The sequence below is a fragment of the Aethalodelphis obliquidens genome, unplaced genomic scaffold (assembly GCF_003676395.1).
Source record: "Aethalodelphis obliquidens isolate GAN/ISIS:26980383/991018 unplaced genomic scaffold, ASM367639v1 scaffold87, whole genome shotgun sequence".
Classification (NCBI taxonomy): domain Eukaryota; kingdom Metazoa; phylum Chordata; class Mammalia; order Artiodactyla; family Delphinidae; genus Aethalodelphis; species Aethalodelphis obliquidens.
Window position 1 is genome coordinate 6466527 of NW_020838031.1, and position 20737 is coordinate 6487263.

Genomic DNA, 20737 nt, shown 5'->3' on the forward strand with positions numbered 1-20737 from the left:
GGGAAGGGAACAAGCAAACACACAGTAACAATCCAATGAGTCAGTGTCTTGACAGAAGAGCCCAGGACACAGCACATACACACAAGAGGTCCTCTCAGTAGGGCTTGGAAAGCAAAGGCGTGCTGGAGTGCGTTTTTTTGATCTATACTGGAAGACTGTGGTTATATAATCGAGGGCAGGGCTCCACTGACTTTTCCTGCTAAGGAGCAGAGAATAATTATTTTTGGTTATATGGGCCATATGGTCTCTGTCACAACTCAACTCTGTGGATGTGGCATGAAAGCATCCAAGTTTAATACATATTGTAAATGAATGAGTGTGCCAATAAAACTTTATTTACAAACAGTGGGCCAGATTTGGCCTGTGGGTCTGTAGCTGTCAGCCCCTGCTCTAGGGCATTGCTAGTTATGTTAGGGAGAAATCTTATATAAATACTCTAGTTAATATATTAATGTGTATTAATATATTACTGTGTTCATAATATATATATTGTAATAATAGAGTATATAATAATATATTACATATTTCACAGAATTTCGTGTCTGAAAAATGTTTTTGATCCTCAGTTCCACCACTTCTGGCCCTGTCAGCAATGCTGGTTGACCAGCGATGGCAGGAGTAACTAATCCCACGGTATTATTTGAGGCGTGAGCAGAATGTGATGAGACAATGTGAACGGCTGGAATTTTAAGTCTTGCACTCCAGCATTCATCTGTGACTGTATCTACGCCAGATGACAGAAGGAAAACAAGTCTGTGGGCCACAGATAATTTCGGGGAGTGAGTTAAGCTAACGTGTGTGTGTCACCGTTGCCATAACACGTTCAGTGAGCAGGGGGCGTCCTAGGCACTGGGCATGTGGGTGCAGAGGGCCCGGGGCTGGGCTAGGAGTCCAGAGACCCGGGTTCTAGCGTTCATCTGTGACTGTATCACACAAGAGATCCTCTCTGTAGGGCTTGGAGAGCAAAAGCGTGCTGGAGTGCTTTTCTGATCTTTACTGGAAGTTTGTGGTTATACAGTCGAGGGCACGGCTCCACTGACTTTTCCTGCTAAGGGGCAGAGAATATTTTTGCTTATGTGGGCCATATGGTCTCTGTCACAACTCAACTCTGTGGATGTGGCATGAAAGCATCCAAGTTTAATACATATAGTAAATGAATGAGAGGGTGTTCACCCGGGACTGTATCTACACCAGGCCTTCACAGTGCATTCGGTGATGTGTTGTCGATGAATGTTTAAAGTGCCTTTGTGCTGCCAGTTCTCATGTCAGCCTGCTGGACATGGCTGGCCCCTCGATTAGAAACAGCGAGCCTGCCAGAAAAGTGTGTGTTGAACCTGGGAGGGGAAACTGGGTCTGCTTTCTCTTTTGTCCCAGAGGCTAAAATAAAAAACAAAAACAAAAGGCCCTACTGTATAGCACAGGGAACTATATACAATATCCCGTGATAAACCATAATGGAAAAGAATATAAAAAAGAATGTATATATGTGTGTAACTGAGCCACTTTGCTGCACAGCAGAAATTAACACAACATTGTAAATCAACTACACTTCAATTAAAAAAATAAAATTAAAAACAACAACAACAACAAAACGTATTTGATGTAGGAAGAGCCAAACAAAGACACAAATAAGCCGTCTGGTTGATGATAAAAATGTTGGTTTTCTTCACTCTTGGATGTAGGGCTTGTTTACTTCCTCAGTATCTTACATTTGTACAGGGCTTTAGTTTCTGTACAAGCTGTCTCTGCTCACACATCGTTCACTTAATTCTCACCATAATCCTATGCAACAGGCAACTACGGTTTTTACGTCAAATGAGAGAACGGAAGCTCAGATTGGCTTCCCCAGGCCACAGCACTAGCGAGTGGCTCAGCTCAAGCTAGAACCCGGGTCTCTGGATTCCTAGCCCAGCCCCGGGCCCTCTGCACCCACATGCCCAGTGCCTAGGACACCCCCCACACACTGAATGTGTTATGGCAACGGTGACACACACAAGTTAGCTTAACACACACCCCAAAATTGTCTGTGGCCCACAGACTTGTTTCCCTTCCATCAACGTATGTATATGATGCCGCCTTTCCAGCTAGAAAACAGGCTTGGTATTCTGTGTACTGTCAACCAAATGAAACTTTTAAGGGAGGAAGGGGTGCCTCCCTTGCACGTGGCTGACAGTTTTGGGTTAGCCAATACACAAAATCTCAAGTGATCTAGGACTTCCAGTGGAGCTGTATCTCAACTGTATCTTAAGTGCTGTATCTTGAACTTATATTAAGGTGGGGGAGACCTCAGTTGTGACTCAGGAAACAGAATTTCAAGTGTGTGTTTTTTTTGTTTTTTGGCCGCGCTGCGTGGCTTGTGGGATCTCAGTTCCCCGACCAGGGATTGAACCTGCGCCCTCGGCAGTGAAAGCACCGAGTCCTAACCACTGGCCCGCCAGGGAAATTCCCCAAGTGTGTCTATGGAAAGCTGTGATATCACTGTGTTCCCTGAGATGGCTTCTCAGCCTGGCCCACAGCAGCCCCTGTGGGTGCCTCCTGCTCAAGGCTCCAGGCTCCCACAGGGAATGTCCCACTGTGGGTGGGGTGGGGAAGGGCTAATAAAGACACGTCGGCCTTGCTTCTGGTTGATAAAATAACTGAGGCAAGACTCTCTTTGTTCACCTAGTTTAATCTGCTCGGGGGGAGGAAGCATTCGAGACCTGATACTTATCCAGGGAACAGCAGGGAGTCTGGGGTGACTCTTCTCAAATTGGGGACAAAGAGAATGAGAGGAAAAGGAAATAGATGGAGAAGAAAAAAAGCACATGTTTTTGTCTCTTGATTTACATCCCATTCCCTTGCCTGATTAAACTTCTTCCTAGGTGTTAATTCAAATAAATAACTCTTGTAGCCTCTGATATACTCAGTGGGATGGAGGAACTCGCTGGGGGGGGGAGGGGGGTCCGTTTATTCAACCTCTTCCTGCACAGTCCAGCCCCCTCCGTAAGGGGCCATCTGCTCCCAGTGGCACTGCCACACACACGCATCTTGGGATGAGCTAACATGGGCGTGGTGAAACCATGCCTGGTCTCTGCTGGGTTTGAGATTTTGGGCTCCTAGCCTCATCTCGTTAGCTGCCAAATGGACCCTTGTTAGTCCAAGATTGCGAAGTTTCCAAGAACGGGAATCTACAAGTAAAAGAACAATACCCATCTGATGTGAGGTTTACTAAGGACACCGCCACAATCTCCACCACCGATGATGATGATGGTGGTGGTAAAAATCTCTCTACTTATGAACTCTCTGCAGGTCCCTTCCCAACATTTGCCCCCAATCCTTACAGCACTGGTGAGGAAGCAGAATGCCCAGAAAGGGGGAAATAAACTCGCAATTGGCAAAGGGCAAAGGGGGAGGGGAAGGCAGAAAGGTCATAAAGCATCAGGAAGAGAAAATGCACCTCTAGCCTGTGTGCCGTCTCATCGTGTGAAACTGCGTCTTTGGGTTTTACTCCCGTCTCCTCGGCCCACCCCCTGCATCCTTCCTCTCCTGACACCCCATAAGTGTGGGCCTTTTTTTGGGGGAGGCCCATTGTGTGGCTTGCAGGATCTTAGTTCCCCGACCGGGGATCGAACCCGTATCCCCTGCAGTGGAAGCGCAGAGTCCTAACAACTGGACTGCCAGGGAATTCCCTAGTGTGGGCTTTTTAAATTTGTGTATCTCTCAGATCAGGAACCCCATAGACCCTTGAATCATTTATGTATTTGCTATAAGCATTTACTGAAACCTCTGCGAGCCAGGTGCCCTGCAGGCTGCGGGCATTGTTGCTAGATACGAGGGCCCTGGGAGTTCACAGGACCCCACCAGGGTAACGCATTGTGAGAAGTGGCTGGTAGCGGTCGAACAGGCTGCTTGGGAGCTGAGAGGAGGACCACCTCGGTCAAGGGGTCACCTGACACCGAGGGCAATCAATCTGCAGTGTTCCTAATACACCCCTAATGCTCTGCGTGGTTGAACCCAGTGGCCTGGGTGTAGGACTCACCTCAAGCTGGGGGTTTTCAGGCCGTGCATGGAGGAGGATAAAGAAGCCAGGAAATTCAGGATATTGGTGAGGGCGGTGACATGATGCTTCTTGGGGTTACGGTGAGAGGACTTCGAGAAAAAGAAGGGATGGAGAAGCCGACTTGGAAATGAGGCTGTGTGAGGCTGCAAGGCAGGGAGGTAGTGGCCAGAGGGGGCCACAGGCCTCAAGACCATAGGAGTTCTCCAGCCTCTGGGGGCCTGGTTTTCGGGATCCTCTACATCCTGACCTCACCTGAGCTGCTTAACAGTATCTCGTCCCCACTATTCCTCCCCATCTCCTGTTCAAATCCTACCCATCTTCCAAGGCCAAATCCTACTTCTCACGCTTTCCCTCACTTCCCTAGCCCACCTGGATCTCCCCTCCCAGCCACGAGTTACCACTTCCAGACTCGCTATAGTTTCAAGTGCTCTCTTTTCCTGCACAGGGACAGTGTGAGCTCCTCCCGGGCGCAGACGTTACTGTTTATGTGCCGAGTACAGTGACAGGCACATCACAGACGCTTAAGAAATATTTAGCAGTTGATCTTGGCTAGTTAGCCAGGTGCCTTGGGCAAGTTAGTAGCCTGTCTAAACCCTCATCCATTCAATGAGGTTCATCGTACCCCCAGTGACACATACCAGACAATGACGGAGAAAACTAAGAGGTGTGGTACCCTGGACACCAAAAGAAGAAAGTGTTTTAGGCGGGAAGGTGAGGTCAACTGTACCAAGCGCTGCTAAGAAATGGGGGCAGGGCTAAGATCTAACAAAGTGAAGGTCATTGCTGGCTTTTACAGGAGCAGTTCCAGGGTGGGGAGGGGGGTTGGGGGACGGTAGGGCAAAGCTGGCTGCAGTGGTGAAACCGAGCAGGACCCTGTGTGGCTCCTGGGCACAAAAGCCTTCCTGTGTCCCCCCCCCACCCCATGTCTTAATTACAGGAAATAGGCTTCATTCAGCCTCCAAGACCTTCCCTGAGTTCCAAAGGGCAGGTTCAGACCGTTGCTAATCAGGGAAGGGAGGGGATGCAGAGACAAGAGAGGAACAGTCAAGAAACAATAGGCAGCCTTGGGGCAGGGTCCTGGTTCCCCCTCAAGGGATACACAGAACAGTATCTTTTAACTGTTTTGCAGACACTGAAACCCTCACCAGGTGGAGGAAGTTAACTGTTTGCTGCCCATAAGCACTAGACCCCAGACTGGTTGGAACCAGAAGGTTGATGATGCAGACTCCCGCTTACCTCACCACCAACCAATCAGAAGAAGGTCCACGAGCTGATCACACCCTCTTTGAACCATTGCTATAAAACTCCTCACTACTCCCTCCAGGTCAGGACACACAGTATTGAGGGCATTAGCCCACTGTGTCCCCCTTTGCCTGGCAAAGCAATAAAGCTCCTCTTTTCTACTTCACCCAAAACTCTGTCTCCGAGATATAATTGGGTATCGGGGTACAGAGGCTGGATTTGGCTTCAGTAGTTCAAGAGGGAATGGGAGGCTCTGGGAAGAGGGTAACAGCCTAGTTTTAGAATCTAATTAAAGACAGAATAGCTACAAAGCCATGGGCAACATTTACAATGAAACGAGGTGACCAGGTTGTCCTATAAACCCCCAGACACAAGCAGGGGTCACAAAGCCCCTCTGGTGTCAGCGTCTGTGTAGAGAAAGGAGAGGGAAGCGGCAGGGCATCTAACAGTTCTGGGAACAGGAGAACCCAAAGAGCTAACAGGTGCTCAGCTGGAAAGTGAGCCAATTTGAAAATGGCAGCTGAAACTTTGGAGGGATTTTTCTACTCCAAGGTGGAATGTAAAGCCAACAGCAGCTGGAAGATCTAGCCCCTACTGGGGAGAAAGTGCTGGGAATGGAATCAAAACTAAGGAGGATGAAGATGACACGTACAAGGAAAGAGAAGGTCCGGCGGGGGAGGGGAGCAGAGCCAGGAAATTGTAATGTAAGCTGAAATATTTTTAAACACTTCACCAAAAGAGCAGAAAAGGAAGCTCTGTGTCGCTAGAAAAAGCTATCTGCACCAAGCTTCTTTCAGAAAGTTCAGGAAAACTAAAACTCTCATAAAAATGAACAACAGAAAAGTATGGAAGGCAAATCCAACACAAAGTTACTATAAGGAAAAAGGATATAAAAGGATAGTCAGGAGTACAACAACCCTACAGAGAGTGAAAGCTTGCCAAAAAGATGTGCTAACGGATCAAAACTGTAATCGTCTATTGGGTTGGCCAAAAAGTTCGTTAGGGTTTTTCTGTAAGATATTATGAAAAAACCCAAACGAACCTTTGGTCTGCCCAATATTTCAAGTTAAGCGAAAAGACAGTAGACAATGATTAAAAAAACAGGAAAGAACAAAATGAATCAGCATTTGAAAAACTCAAAAATGAGGCAACAGAATTCAGGGAAGAAGTAGAAACTTAACAAAGAAGCATTTCAGAAATGAAGACTCAACTAGACGGAACACAAAGTGAATAAACAGAACAGAGTATGCCTTAGGAGAAACAGAAGGTGGAAGCGAGGAAAACGTTTAAAGAAAAAAAGAAAGGATATCAAACAAATTTAGGAGATTCGGGCGAATACTGGAGACAGGCAAAGAAGGTTCAATACGCAAAATGGAAGTCCCTAAAAAATAACCCAAAGCAAAAGGAAAGAGAACAGAAACTAAAATTCCAGAAAACTTTCCTGAAATTAAAAGATGTGAAATGACAAATTGAAAAAGCACACCGTGTAACTAAGACCCAGAAAAACCAACACCAAGTCATATTCTAGTAAACTTGTTGAACTTTTGAAGGGAACTATGGAAGAGAAAGAAAAAGAATCCTTTGGGCATCCAGGTAAGAAGGGGGAAATTATCTTCCGATGATCATTTGCCCTTTGGACAGCCATGCTTTACGTCAGAGGAATATTTGAGATAGTCAGAGAAAGAAAATGAACCAAGGAATACTGTTTTCATGAGCCCTTCCCGAGAAATTTACTAGAGAACAAGCTTCTGACAACCAAATAACTAGAGAGGCATTGACGTAAGGACTGGTAACAAGCAATAAAGAGTGACTTGCTGAACTAAGACCCAATGAGGGTTCGAAGTGAGCGAACATAGGGACTTCCCTGTCGGTCCAGTGGTTGAGACTCCATGCTTCCACTGCAGGGGGCGTGGGTTTGATCCCTGGTTGGTTAACCAAGATCCCACGTGCTGCAGAGCGCAGCCAAAAAACAAAAACAAAGTGAGAGAATATAGTAGGTGTTGGTTACACGTACATGCCCAGGCAATGTAGATATAACTACAAAAATAGGAGGGCACGTGCAAAAAATTTTAATTGTTCTAAGAAATTGTATTGGTGGTATGTAGTATTTGAATTCTCAGCCTGTTATGTGTGGAATGTGGAATAAAGTAAATACGGACTTATGGTCTATTCTAATTCTTACATCCACTGTGCCCTTGAGAACCAGAATTCTCAGTGTGGAAGAAAGGAGATATGGATATAATCTAGACGGGGTAAAGGAAAAACACTGTGGTCATGTATCTGAATTGGAACTATCAACACGGACTCATGAATTCCTAGCTCTGTTTGAACATTTCTACTACTTAGATTGTGGTCCTGCAATGCTATTTCCCACTAAAAGAAGAGCTTCATGGAAAAAAGGCTGGTTCTAGTTCAGAGAGCAAGGAAGATATTAAAGACCACAGTGGATCCTCTGTATCTGCAAGGTTCCACATCCTTGGATTCAACCAACTACAGATCGAATATGTTAGAAAAAAAAAATCCCAGAAAGTTCCAAAAAGCAAAATTTGAATTTGCCACACAATTTACATAGCATTTTCATTGTATTTACAACTATTTACATAGCATTTACATTATTTTTACAATTTTTTACATACCATTTACATTGTATTTATAATTATTTACATACCATTTACATTGTATTAGGTATTGTAAGTAATCTAGAGATGATTTAAAGTATCGGGAAGGATGTGGATAGGTTATATGAAAATACTACACCATTTTATACAAGAGATTTGAGCGTCTGTGGATTTTACTATCCTCAGGGGTTCTGGAACCAGACCCCCATGGATACGGAGGGTTGACTATACTAGGATCATGTCAAAAGGACCAGAGGCCAAACTGAAGAGGTTCCCATGGGCCAAAGATGGGACTCTGAATCACAGTGAGAATAATGATTACAACCAATCGATACCCATGAGTCTATAATGCTATTAAAAAACTAACAATTAATTAGCAAACTTCATTGGCTAATAAGGAATCAATCTGTTATCTTGTCAACCAGTAAGAAAAAAAAAAGGGAAAGATCCAAGCATTTATCCTGCCTTTTCTTTATGAGATGTACCCCTGGGCATCCAAAGGGTAGATGAGGGGAAGCATTTCTTTATAAGTAGTCCAACTAATAAATGAAAAAAAATACCCCACCATGATGATAGAATTAGACTACTGCCATTTTGTTACCCACTAAACATTAATGGACCTAAGCAATGAGCATCAATTCCAACTAATAAAGGAGAAAGAAATGATAGAATTAACATCTCACCATTTGCCACTCCTTGGAAATTAATGGATCTAGGACATAATCATTAATGGCTCCTAACATCACCTGGAGTGAGACAAGCAGACTTTACGCTCTTCTGATGTAAGGTAAGACCACCAATTGTCTTGCCAAAAGGACTGAACCCAAGTCTGATCAAGCCTCTGGACTCACCTGCCAGTTTGCAGACTATATGGAGAACAGAGAAGCGTGTTGAACTGCCCCAGACTGTAGGAAATTACAGCTCAAAAGTCTTGGGTTCTTCAACAGATAAACTTCAAGGACAAGAAAGGGATGGCAGAGGGAACTAGAGATAGAAAAACGAGCAACTCTAAATCTATAGTGTCTAGGAATGTACATGTATGATGAAACAAGAAATGCAAGGAAGTGATTTCTGTGAAGGTGATGTTGGTGGTTACTTTTGGAGAGAAGGAGAAGGCAATGACTGGAATAGAGCACCTGCACCAGCTTCTGGGGCTGCTGGTGAAGTTCTACTTCTTGACCTGAGTGGTAGTCACATGGGGGTTCACCTTAGCTATCCATCCTTGAGCTATCCATCTGTTCTATACGACTTTCTGCATCTATGTTTTATCTTACAATAACACGGTAAAAAAAAGGAGAGAAAATGGGAGAAGAGGAAGCGGAAGTAGAACTCCAGACAACCCTCATGAGGAATTAAACACTATAAAAGGGAGGAGGAATGGGACGGCAGTTGGGGAGGAGTGGAGGCTCAAGGGAAGTCCTCATTTGTGTCTTTTTTTTTTTTTTTATTGCGGTACGCGGGCCTCTCACTGTTGTGGCCCCTCCCGCTGTGGAGCACCGGCTCCGGACGCGCAGGCTCAGCGGCCACGGCGTACGGGCCCAGCCGCTCCGCGGCACGTGGGATCCTCCCGGACCGGGGCACGAACCCGCGTCCCCTGCATCGGCAGGAGGACTCTCAACCACTGCGCCACCAGGGAAGCCCCTCATTTGTGTCTTTTGGATGAGAAATGGCTTCTCTGCAGGCTGATTGGAATTATCCAGTAGAAATGGAAAGAATAACCATCCAGGATGGGGGACGCTACCGCAGGAATGGCAATTTCATCTCAGACAAACAATAGTCTGGCACATTAAATTAATGTTGATTGGAAATTTATGATTTGACATTTGGTTAGTATTTAATATGTAAATGAGTTTTGCTTTTATAGTTATAAAAGAAGTTGATACCTAGATTTCTCCATAATAATCTAAGCGCACCCTGGAGATCTTAAAAATGTTTTTCTTTCAAAAAGGGTCTTACGCAATTTTGAGAAAAGTTGCCTTAGGAAATTCTTTTCTATAAAGAGTTCAAGAAACCTTTTGTAAACTAAGAAATTATTCGGACCTCATGTTCCTTATTTACAAAATAAAGGAGATGAATTACAGAATTTCTGGAGCCCTTTCCAGCTCTCAGTGGGAAATTCAAGTTTTCTAACAGTGGGTTTGCTTGAAACAAAGTGCAAACTGTAACACAAACAACAGACACACAGCAAACAAAAAGTACATGTTAAATTCTTCCTCAGTTTTCCTCCCTTTACAATTGTATTATCCTAAATGTTTTCCTCTTTCCTGCAGCCCTACTTTCTGAACTCTTTTTTTTTTTTTTTTTTTTTTTGCGGTACGCGGGCCTCTCACTGTTGTGGCCTCTCCCATTGCGGAGCACAGGCTCTGGATGCGCAGGCTCAGCGGCCATGGCTCACAGGCCCAGCCGCTCCGCGCCATGTGGGATCTTCCCGGACCGGGGCACGAACCCGTGTCCCCTGCATCGGCAGGCGGACTCTCAACCACTGCGCCACCAGGGAAGCCCTGAACTCTTTACTTACCTTTCTGTCTATAAATGGCTATGGGTCTGGAAGCAGTAAGCTGGTAAGCGGGCCTGGAGCCAAGCGTAAAGAAGAGTGACCAAGCATCCCCAGGTTTGGTACTTGTCCTTAAAAATTCGGCCTTTACATCTCTAGCCCAGGATTCTTCATACTCCTCTTTCATCCTCTAATAAGCTCTCCTATATTCCAAACCTCTACCCAGTTCCATTCCCCCAGACCTGTCACCTCCTCATATTCCCACACTTAGGTAGTTCCCTTTCACACTGTAGGAGGGTTGGCCTGTGACTACCAGTATCAGCAGAAGTGACAGCATTGTCATTTCCAAGGTTAGGTTACAAAAGACTGTGGCTTCCATAAAAAAAGAATGAAATCATGCCATTTGTGGCAACATGGAGGGACCTAGAGATTATCATACTCAGTGAAATAAGTCAGAGAAAGACAAACATACATCACTTATATGTGGAATCTAAAAAAAAATGATACAAATGAACTTATTTACAAAACAGACTCACAGACATAGAAAACAAATTTATGGTTACCAAAGGGGAAAGGGGTGGGGGAGGGATAAATTGGGAGTTTGGGATGAACAGATACAGACCACTATATATAAAATAGGGAAACAATAAGGACCTACTGTGTAGCACAGGGAAATATATTCAGTAACCTGTAATAACCTATAATAGGAAAGAATCTGAAAAAGAATATATATATACATATATATCACTGAATCACTTTGCTCTACACTTGAAACTAATACAACATTGTAAATTAACTATACTTCAATGAAAAAATGCAAAAAAAAGAAAAAAATCTTAAAAAAATTTTTTTTGAAAAAGACTGTGGCTTCCATCTTGGGCACACTCCCCTTCCTTACTTGCTCTGGAGGGAGCCAGCTGCCAGGTCTTAAGCACACTTAGGCAGCTCCATGGGGAGACCCGTGCCATGAGGAACTGAGGTCCTCCGTCCAGCAGCCCATAAGGCCTGCCAACCACCATAGGGATCCTTCAGCCCCAGATGAATCTCAGAGAAGATGGCAGCCCGGCTAAGGTCTTGACAACAACCTCTTGAGATACCTTGAACCCAGATCACCCAGCTAAGCTCCTGAAATCCCTGCCCCACAGAAACTGTGAGATAATATACATTTACTGCTTTAAGCTGCTAACTTTGGGGGACAATTTGTTACACAGAAATAGATAACTAACATGGCAGCTTTCAAACTTCCTGACCACAACCCATAGAAATGCTTTCCGCTCTGCAGTTCAGGACACACACGCATGCTTACACATACACACACATGCACACACTCAGCCATGCACTAGACAAGCATCCACAACTATTATTTCATGAAACAATACTTATTCCTACTGCATATATTCGGCATACTCTATTTTCTCGATTATTGTTTTCTTTTTCTTTCCATTCCATTTTAAAGAAAATGGTAATAGTGCCCCGCTGAGCTGATTTCACAATCCACACATGCATTTTGGGCAAAGAGTGCAGAAGGACAGTGGGGAACAAATCATCATTTCTTTTGTTTTGTTTATCATTGGCTGATACTGCAGTAGCCATGACCTTAACTGACACACCCCTAAAGCCAGTTTAGTTTTTTATTTTTTTAAACTAGCCCCTCTGTATAGAGTAGGTACCCAAAACTGCTCAATGTCTAATCCCTACACTTCATTATGTTTGGTAATAGGAGTCCAGATAACACTATACTTAATTTTTCATTAATATTTCATTAACTATTTAGTCACACAAAATTTAGAAAAATATGATGAAAACCTCAGTGTTCATATTCCAGCTGGGGAAAAAAAAAAAACATTAGAAATACAAATGCAGACCTTGTGCAGCCCTTCCCAACCCCAATTCCCTCTCCTACCATAGAAGTAACCTTTATCCTGAAGTTTTTGTTTCTCATTTCCATGCATGCGTTTTATAGTTTTATTGTATATGTTTGTACATATGCAGGTTTCTTTTCATACAGGCTTATATTTCATATAAATGGGATCATACTGCATATATCCTTTTATGACTTTTTTTTTTAATATGTAAGAAGTAAATTTATTGAGAGAGACACACTCCGTAGACAGAGTGTGAGCCATCTCAGAAAGTGAGAGTCTTTTATGACTTTTTTATGCCCAACATGCTGTGGAGATTTATCCATTAACTCTAGTTCACTCAGATTTATTTATTTACTTATTTATTATTTAATGTGTTCATTCATTCATTTATTTATTTGCTGCACCTCGCGGCTCGCATAATCTTAGTTCCCCGACCAGGGATTCAACCAGGGCCCTTGGCAGTGAAAGCGCGGAGTCCTAACCATGGACCGCTAGGCGATTCCCTCTAGTTCACTCATTTTAACTCCTGTATATTATTTCATGGTATGAAATGTACCCAGACTCATTTGTCCATTCCTCCTGCTGGTAGTCACTTAGATTTTTTTTTCTGTTTTGAACAATACTCGATGGACACATACATTTCTAGTGTACATTCTCTCTCGAGCATATAAATAGATGTTGAATTTCTTAAGAAAACAGGATGAAATACCTAAATAATCCTAGCAAAGGACTCTGATCGGTTTTATCCTTGTCCCATTTTTGTATCCCAGACTATAGGTCTGGATTTGTTTCTGTTTAGTCAATAGAGCCTCGAAAATGGGGCGAGGTGTCGGGTTAAAAGAACAAAAATAAAAAATGAAACATCTGCTTCCTTTTGAACTGGAGATGTGAAGGAAGCCTAAGGAGATAATGCCTTAGTCATCTTTAATAGCTGCTGGAATGTCTTAACTCAAATTATCATGAACTTCTCTCTATGTAACCTGCCTATCAGAATCTGTGGGGAGAGCCGTGTCTTTTACCCATAATTTCAGGAACAAAAGGTTGATCCTGCCTGGATTCATCTAGGCTGGGGATCAGCAAACTTTTTCGTCAAGGGCCAGGTAGTAAATATTTCAGGCTTTACAGTCTCTACCACAACTACTGACCTCTGTCTTTGCAGAATGAAAGCAGCCATAGGCTATTCATAAACTAGAATATGAGTGTTCCAATAAAACTTTATTTACAAAAACAGGCAGTGGACCAGATTTGACCTGCAAGTCATAGTTCGTTGATTCCTGTCCTAAGCAGAAGAAAACAATTTAGACCAGCAATATGTAGTATTGTATATCGAAATTTAAACTTTAATTTGATATTCTTCTCCTTTTAGATGGTCAATTATCCTAAAAACTGGTCACACCCAGTCCTGTTGAGAGTGCGAATAAATAATTATCAATACTATTATACACTGCCGGTAGGAGAGGTGCATTCATTTATTTCCTCAACAACTATAAAGAGCTATGAGCCCCAACAGAGGCTACATACTCCACAGGATACTGGGGACATGAAAATAAAGTGCACAGGCACCCTATGTTCAAGGCACTCAAGGCTAGTGAAGGGAGGCAGACATTGAAATAGCTTGTAATTGCTCAAAAAAGTGATGAAATGGAAATTTCCATGTATCTCTTATTGAAACATTGACAGTGGCATAAATATATTTTGCCAACAACAGCAGCAGCAATTAAAATAAGTAACAACTCAACTGGCTAACTGCAGTCGGAGGCATCAGATACATCCTTAATCTCATGACAGGGTACCATGTGATTTCAGGAACTGAATCCAGGCTGGAGTCCATCGGGCAGACCTGGGTTTGAGACTTAGTTCTAGGACTTACTACCCCTGGGACCTTGATTGTGCTTTTATCTCTGCGTTTTAGCATCCTCTATGTAAATGGAAATAGTAATAGTACTTACTTTAAAGAGATGATTATGAACATTACATGAAATAGTGTAGGTAAAGCACCCAGCACACAGTAGGCTTCATGCAAATGGCAGCTAATTATACGTATTCATCCAACAGCATTTGTTGAGTGCCTCCTAAGTTCCAGGATCATTCCAGGTACTGAACTAGGGCTATCATTATCCTCATGATCTAATGAGATACCACAAAAGTCTCAACTTTAGGGCTTCCCTGGTGGCACAGTGGTTGAGAATCTGCCTGCTAATGCAGGGGACATGGGTTCGAGACCTGGTCTGGGAGGATCCCACATGCCGCGGAGCAACTGGGCCTGTGAGACACAACTACTGAGCCTGCAGGTCTGGAGCTTGTGCTCCGCAACAAGAGAGGCCACGATAGTGAGAGGCCCGCGCACCGCGATGAAGAATGGCCCCCGCTTGCCACAACTAGAGAAAGCCCTCGCGCAGAAACGCAGACCCAACACAGCAAAAATAAATTAATTAATTAATAAACTCCTACACCCAACATCTAAAAAAAAAAAAATCTCAACTTTAGAAGCTGCACAGTCCAGGTGTAATAGGTGGTACACCCAATTCTGCGGAGTCCTCAGCCTGCCTCTTCCCACGACTGGTGGCCCTTCACCTCCTCCACCCCACCCCAGCACCATTCCCCGTGACTCTTAGGAATCTGTGATGGTTAATTTTAGGTGTCAACTTGACTGGGCCACAGGGTGCCCAGATATTTGGTCAAATATTATTCTGGATGTTTCTCTGAGGGTGTTTCTAGCTGAGATTAACCTTTCACTCTGTAGACTGAGTAAAGCAGATGGCCTTCCCTTAGGTGGGTGGGCCTCAGCCAATCAGTGGAGGGCCAGAATTGAACACAAAGGTGGACCCTTCCCCGAGTAAGAAGGAATTCTCCCCTCCTGGTGACCTATGGATGGAACATGAGCTTCTTCCTGCCTTTGGATTCAGACACTGGCTGGGTCTCCAGCTTGCCAACTACAACCCCTGGGACTTGCCAACGTCTATAGTTGTGTGGGACAATTCCTTCTGATAAATCTCTTTATATATAAATAAATATATTTCTTTCTCTCTCTCGCTATATATATATATATATACACATACACACACACACACACACACACACACACACACACACACCCATTAGTTCTGTTTCTCTGCAGAACCCTAATACAGACCAGTTCTTACCCTGTATTGCTCAAGTCACAGGGATGACCAGCCTCCAGGCTGCCAGCACAGTTCTGGTCCAGGTGTGGGACCCCCAGAGTTGTGCAGTGTGCAACCCGCATGCTCAACACCGCAGCTGTGCTCTGATCACCCACCTCAACTCTCCACGGAGCCTCCCACGTCCCCACCTCACCTTCTCTCCCAGGGCCATGTACTCAGTACTCATGAACAAGGCAATGACCCGCCAACTCCAAACGTCCCCGACACCTTACCTCCAGGCACGCAGTGGAAGCCGTCTCCCTGATAACCAGGTTTGCACTGGCACGTGAAGGACCCTGGAGTGTTGTAGCAGACGGCATCAGGGTGACAGCGGCTTAGCTGGCATTCATCCACATCTGCAAGACAGCCACCAAGCCCGGGGATAGTGAGATTCCTCCTAGAATTCCTAGTTTCCAGAATAATATAAGCCACTTGCTCAACTTTTGGGGACTCAGTTTCTGATCTGGGAACAGTGATTTAGGAACTCATCAAACATTAATTATCAAAACACTAACTCCTCAATTTCTATCCAGTGTATTTACAAATGTGTTTCACTTTGATGTTTTCATGAAAAATCAAGCATGCAAAAGGAAAAACGAGAGGATTTTTTTTCATTATTTCCTTCTCATCATAAAGGAGAGCTTCAGAAATGTCTGAGTTTGGAGACAGATGATAACTGCTTGACAGAAAAATCTCAAAGACCAGAGAAAATTCACATGTTCAGTAACAAAGAGAAAGTATTTCAGAAATTATAATCTCTTAGAGAAGCTTGGACTTTCCAGAAATACTCCATGGTGTAACGTTAAGTAATTTTGCAAACCAGGGGACCGGGGAACGGTGTTCAGAGTTATTTCACTTAAAATTATCTCTAAGAGCACCCTGGCTGCCAACAATGGACTGATCTGAGGTCTGAATTTTGTGGAACCATTTATTCTCTGCATCTGAAGTCATTTATTCAAAAAGGGGACTTTACATTTTTGGAACACAAGGTTAGAGCAGGCCAGGTGAATGACTGTATGTATCTTATTAAATAAAAGGCTGGACTTTAAGCTCCATGTGTGTAAGGATTGTTTGTCTTTTCATGAAAGACAAACAATCTCCTCAGTCCCTAGCAGACAGCAGGTGTTTAATTATTGCCTGAACGAGCAAGTGACATGGAACAAAATGGTACAGGGAGGACAAGTGTCTTCCCCAATGAGAACAGCCCCCCAAAGAAAACACATAATTCAAATTACTAAAGATACAAAATACAGCCCAGTTACTCAACAGAGTTGAGAGAAGAATTCTCTTTTTTTTTTTTTAATTTTATTTTATTATTTATTTTTGGCTGTGTTGGGTCTTCGTTGCTATGCACGGGCTTTCTCTAGTTGGGGCGAGCGGGGGCTACTCTTCATTGCGGTGCACGGGCTTCTCATCACGGTGGCTTCTCTTGTTGCGGAGCATAGGCTCTAGGCGCAGGGGCTCACTAGTTGTGGCACATGGGCTCAGTAGTTGTGGCTCACGGGCTCTAGAGCACAGGCTCAGTAGTTGTGGCGCACGGGCTTAGTTGCTCTGCAGCATGTGGGATCTTCCCGGACCAGGGATCGAACCCATATCCCCTGCATTGGCAGGCAGATTCTTAACCACGGCGCCACCAGGGAAGCCCGAGAAGAATTCTCTTGAATTTGGAGTTGAGTCAGTAATTAGCATATGGTAAGTATCACCCAGGGAATTTTTTCAGGTTACACAGGGAGGAAAGTCAGAGTGACCACGTACCTTGGCAGGCTCTGCCATCCCCAGAGAAGCCTGGCAGACAGGAGCAGGTGTAGGAGGAGCCTCCCAAATAGATGCACTGGGCCCGCTGAGAGATGTCACAGTCATGAAGGCCAGTCTCACAGTAGTTGATGGGGCGCTGGTCCATGACAGCTTCAAACAAAAGGTTGACATGCAATGCTTGGAAGAGTCCCCTGAGCAGTCCCAGGGCCCTTCCAAGCAGTGTAGTCCACTAAGGTGGACCATGTCTGGACCCCAGACCTCCAGACATCTCTTCAGGTTCATCCCTGCTCCCCGCTGGATGGTACCCCTGGCTCTCCTCCTGTTTCCTCCCACCTGGATCCCACCTCTGATAAGTCTTCGCAGCCTGCCACTGCAGGGGGTCAACCGGCCTGGCTCTCGACCTCAGCTTCGCCCCAGGGCTCTGTCTCAGGCTACTCTCCACACCTGGTCCCCGAAACCCAACTTTCCCTTCATCTGGATGTGGAGGTGGAATCTGCAGGTAGACACGCTTCCCGTGGCACCTCTGTTGGTGAAGCGTTTGGAGCTGAGGATCTGAGACTTCCACGGTATCTTTGCCCTCGGCTCACTGGGCGGGTGGAATATTCACTACGAATGCCAAAGTCACCCACGTCCCACCAAGGAAGGTGAAATAAACTTTCCCAGGGAAGTGAGACGGGGATGGTAGGATGACTGTGGGCCTCTGGGGTGGGCAGCCCTGGGTTTCTACGAGGTGCATGAGGCCACCCTATGGCTTTGGGTAAATCATATAACTTTTCGGAGCCACCATTTCTTCCCCTGTAGAATAGGAATGACTTCCAGCTTGCCAAGCATGGGGAGGCCCAGTAGATGGGACTATTATTTTCTAAAGGGTCCTGATGACAAGACTCAGAGAATGAGGTTGTAGGAAGTAGGCATGTGACATAGAGGCTAGAAAATCATACCCCATCTTGTGCTGCTGCCTCAAGATGAAAGTCAAGGACTAAGGTCTAGGGGGTGATTTCCAACAGCTGGTTCAGATACTCTGGGGTTTGTAAGGCACTTTGACTTCTGGTCTTAAAGCTCTAAGGCCCAGGTCAGAGTCCTGGCCCTCACGATGCCAGAACAGAACACTTTCTTCCTGCAAGGAGGCCCTCAGGGTTTAGATTATCCTGGATACAGGAGGACTCCTCAACTGTAGCCTCAATGAGTCCTCCCAAGATTAACTCCAGTTCATCCTGCCTCAAGTGCTTCGGCAGAGAGCTCCAAGCACCGTCAGGGGACAGGTAAAGAAGAGGATCCTCTTCAAAGGTCTGCGCCCATGAGAGGTTAGCAAAGTACCGTATTGGTGGATGGAGGCCCAGCCTGTGGACTCAGCAGTTTAGACTCCTGAAGTTGGACTGTTAACCAACTCCCATGGGACAGGGACCATGGAACCAAGTCTGTGGGCCAAAGGGTTACTGGATTTTAAATTGCTACAAGTGGTCCAAACTTCTTTCCAGACAACAGTAGCCCAGATTACACTGAACCAAACCAAGGACACACTGTTTCCTTGGGCCACTCCTGTCTTCTCTCACTTTTCATTGTTTCTAACATTCTTCATCTCTCCAGGGCCCTCTTTCCCCGAACTCCTTCAGCTCGGAAAGTGTGAAAGGGACACTCTCGGAGAATTGGGACCAAAAAAAATGTAGGGGAAATATACCCAGACAGAACAACCAGGAAAGGAGTCTCACTTCTCTTCCATCAAATATTCATGTCATTAGAGTGCATAAGTGACCATTTTACACATTGTGTTCGCTCCAGCCTCATTGTGCCCCACCCTTGGTAACAGCGGAGGACCTTGCTGCAACATGGGTAGGTCCTATTGTCCCCTGCCCTGCCATCACCTTCACTTCTTTTTTTTTTTTTTTGGCCAAGCCGCTTGGCTTACAGGATCTCAGTTCCCCAACCAGGAACTGAGCCCCGGGCCCACGGCAGTGAAAGTGCAGAGTCCTAACCACTGGACCGCCAGGGAATTCCCACACCTATGCTTCTATAATCCTCAAACCCTTTCTAGTTTATAATTTAATTTTTTTTTAATTTATTAATTTATTTATTTTTGGCTGTGTTGGGTCTTCGTTGCTTTCCCTAGGCTTTCTCTAGTTGCGGTAAGCAGGGGTTACTCCTAGTTGCGGTGTGCGGGCTTCTCATTGTGGTGTCTTCTCTTGTTGTGGAGCACGGGCTCTAGGTGTGTGGGCTGCAATAGCTGTGGCTCGCGGGCTCTAAAGCGCAGGCTTAGTAGTTGGGGTGCACGGGCTTAGTTGCTCCGTGGCATGTGGGATCTTCCCGGACCAGGGCTCTAACCCATGTCCCCTGCATTGGCAGGCGGATTCTTAACCACTGCGCCAGCAGGGAAGCCCCTATAATTTAATTTTTTAAATCACGTTTTCCTTTATGTAAGACCATTTTTCACGCCAGAGCAATTTTCTTCTGAGGGAAGCTTTAGAACTTTACAACTCCAAGCAATTTAGTTCTACCTTTTTCATTTTCAAAGTATACAAAGCATTTTTTGTCTTTTTCTTTATTTTTTTTAACATCTTTATTGGAGTAGAATTGCTTTAAAATGGTGTGTTAGTTTCTGCTTTATAACAAAGTGAATCAGCTATACATATACATATATCCCCATATCCTCTCCCTCTTGCGTCTCCCTCCCTCCCTCCCTATCCCACCCCTCTAGGTGGACACAAAGCACCGAGCTGATCTCCCTGTGCTATGCGGCTGCTTCCCACTAGCTATCAATTTTACGTTTGGCAGTGTAAATTTTTAAGCAAAATATACAACACAAAGGAGACCTTTTCACTGATTTACACAAGAGGGGCCACCAGCACATCCAGCTCTGCTTCCCTCAAAGGCTCCTAACCCCGCAGGCTGGCAATTTCCTACAATTCTCACCCTGCCTGTCAACTAGCAGGGGGTACAGGGTGGGAGGGAGGGGAAAGTTTTGGAGAGGACAGAAAATCAGGCTCAAAATGGGATTTAAAACCAGTATGGAGGTTCCTTAAAAAACTAAAAATAGAATTCCCACATGACCCAGCAATCCCACTACTGGGCATATACCCAGAGAAAACCATAATTCAAAAGGAGACATGCACCCCAATGTTCATTGCAGCACTACTTACAATAGCCAGGTCATGGAAGCAACCTAAATGCCTATTGACAGACGAATGGATAAAGAAGATGTGGCACATATATACAAAGGAATATTACTCAGCCATAAAAAGGAACAAAATTGGGTCATTTGTAGAGACGTGGATGGATCTAGAGACTGTCATACAGAGTGAAGGAAGTCAGAAAGAGAAAAACAAATAACGTATATTAACGCATATATGTGGAACCTAGAAAAATGGTACAGATGAACCGGTTTGCAGGGCAGAAAGTGAGACACAGATGTAGAGCACAAACATATGGACACCAAGGGGGGAAAGTGGTGGGGGTGGTGGAGGTGGTGGTGGGATGAATTGGGAGATTGGGATTGACATATACACACTACTATGTATAAAATAGATAACTAGTGAAAACCTACTGTATAGCACAGGGAATTCTACTCA

General features: G+C 44.7%; 1 protein-coding gene across 2 annotated transcripts in view; it reads right to left on the bottom strand.

Annotated features, from left to right (window-relative positions):
• NID1 (nidogen 1) overlaps window positions 1–20737 on the bottom strand; it is a 93627-nt gene that overhangs the window by 21760 nt on the left and 51130 nt on the right. For both annotated transcript variants that reach the window (XM_027094022.1, XM_027094021.1), the window contains exons 11-12: window positions 17175–17324; window positions 15653–15775 (exon numbers count right to left, since the gene is read on the bottom strand). In XM_027094022.1, coding sequence (XP_026949823.1) covers window positions 15653–15775; window positions 17175–17324 — 273 coding nt within the window. The remainder of the gene's footprint in view (window positions 1–15652; window positions 15776–17174; window positions 17325–20737) is intronic.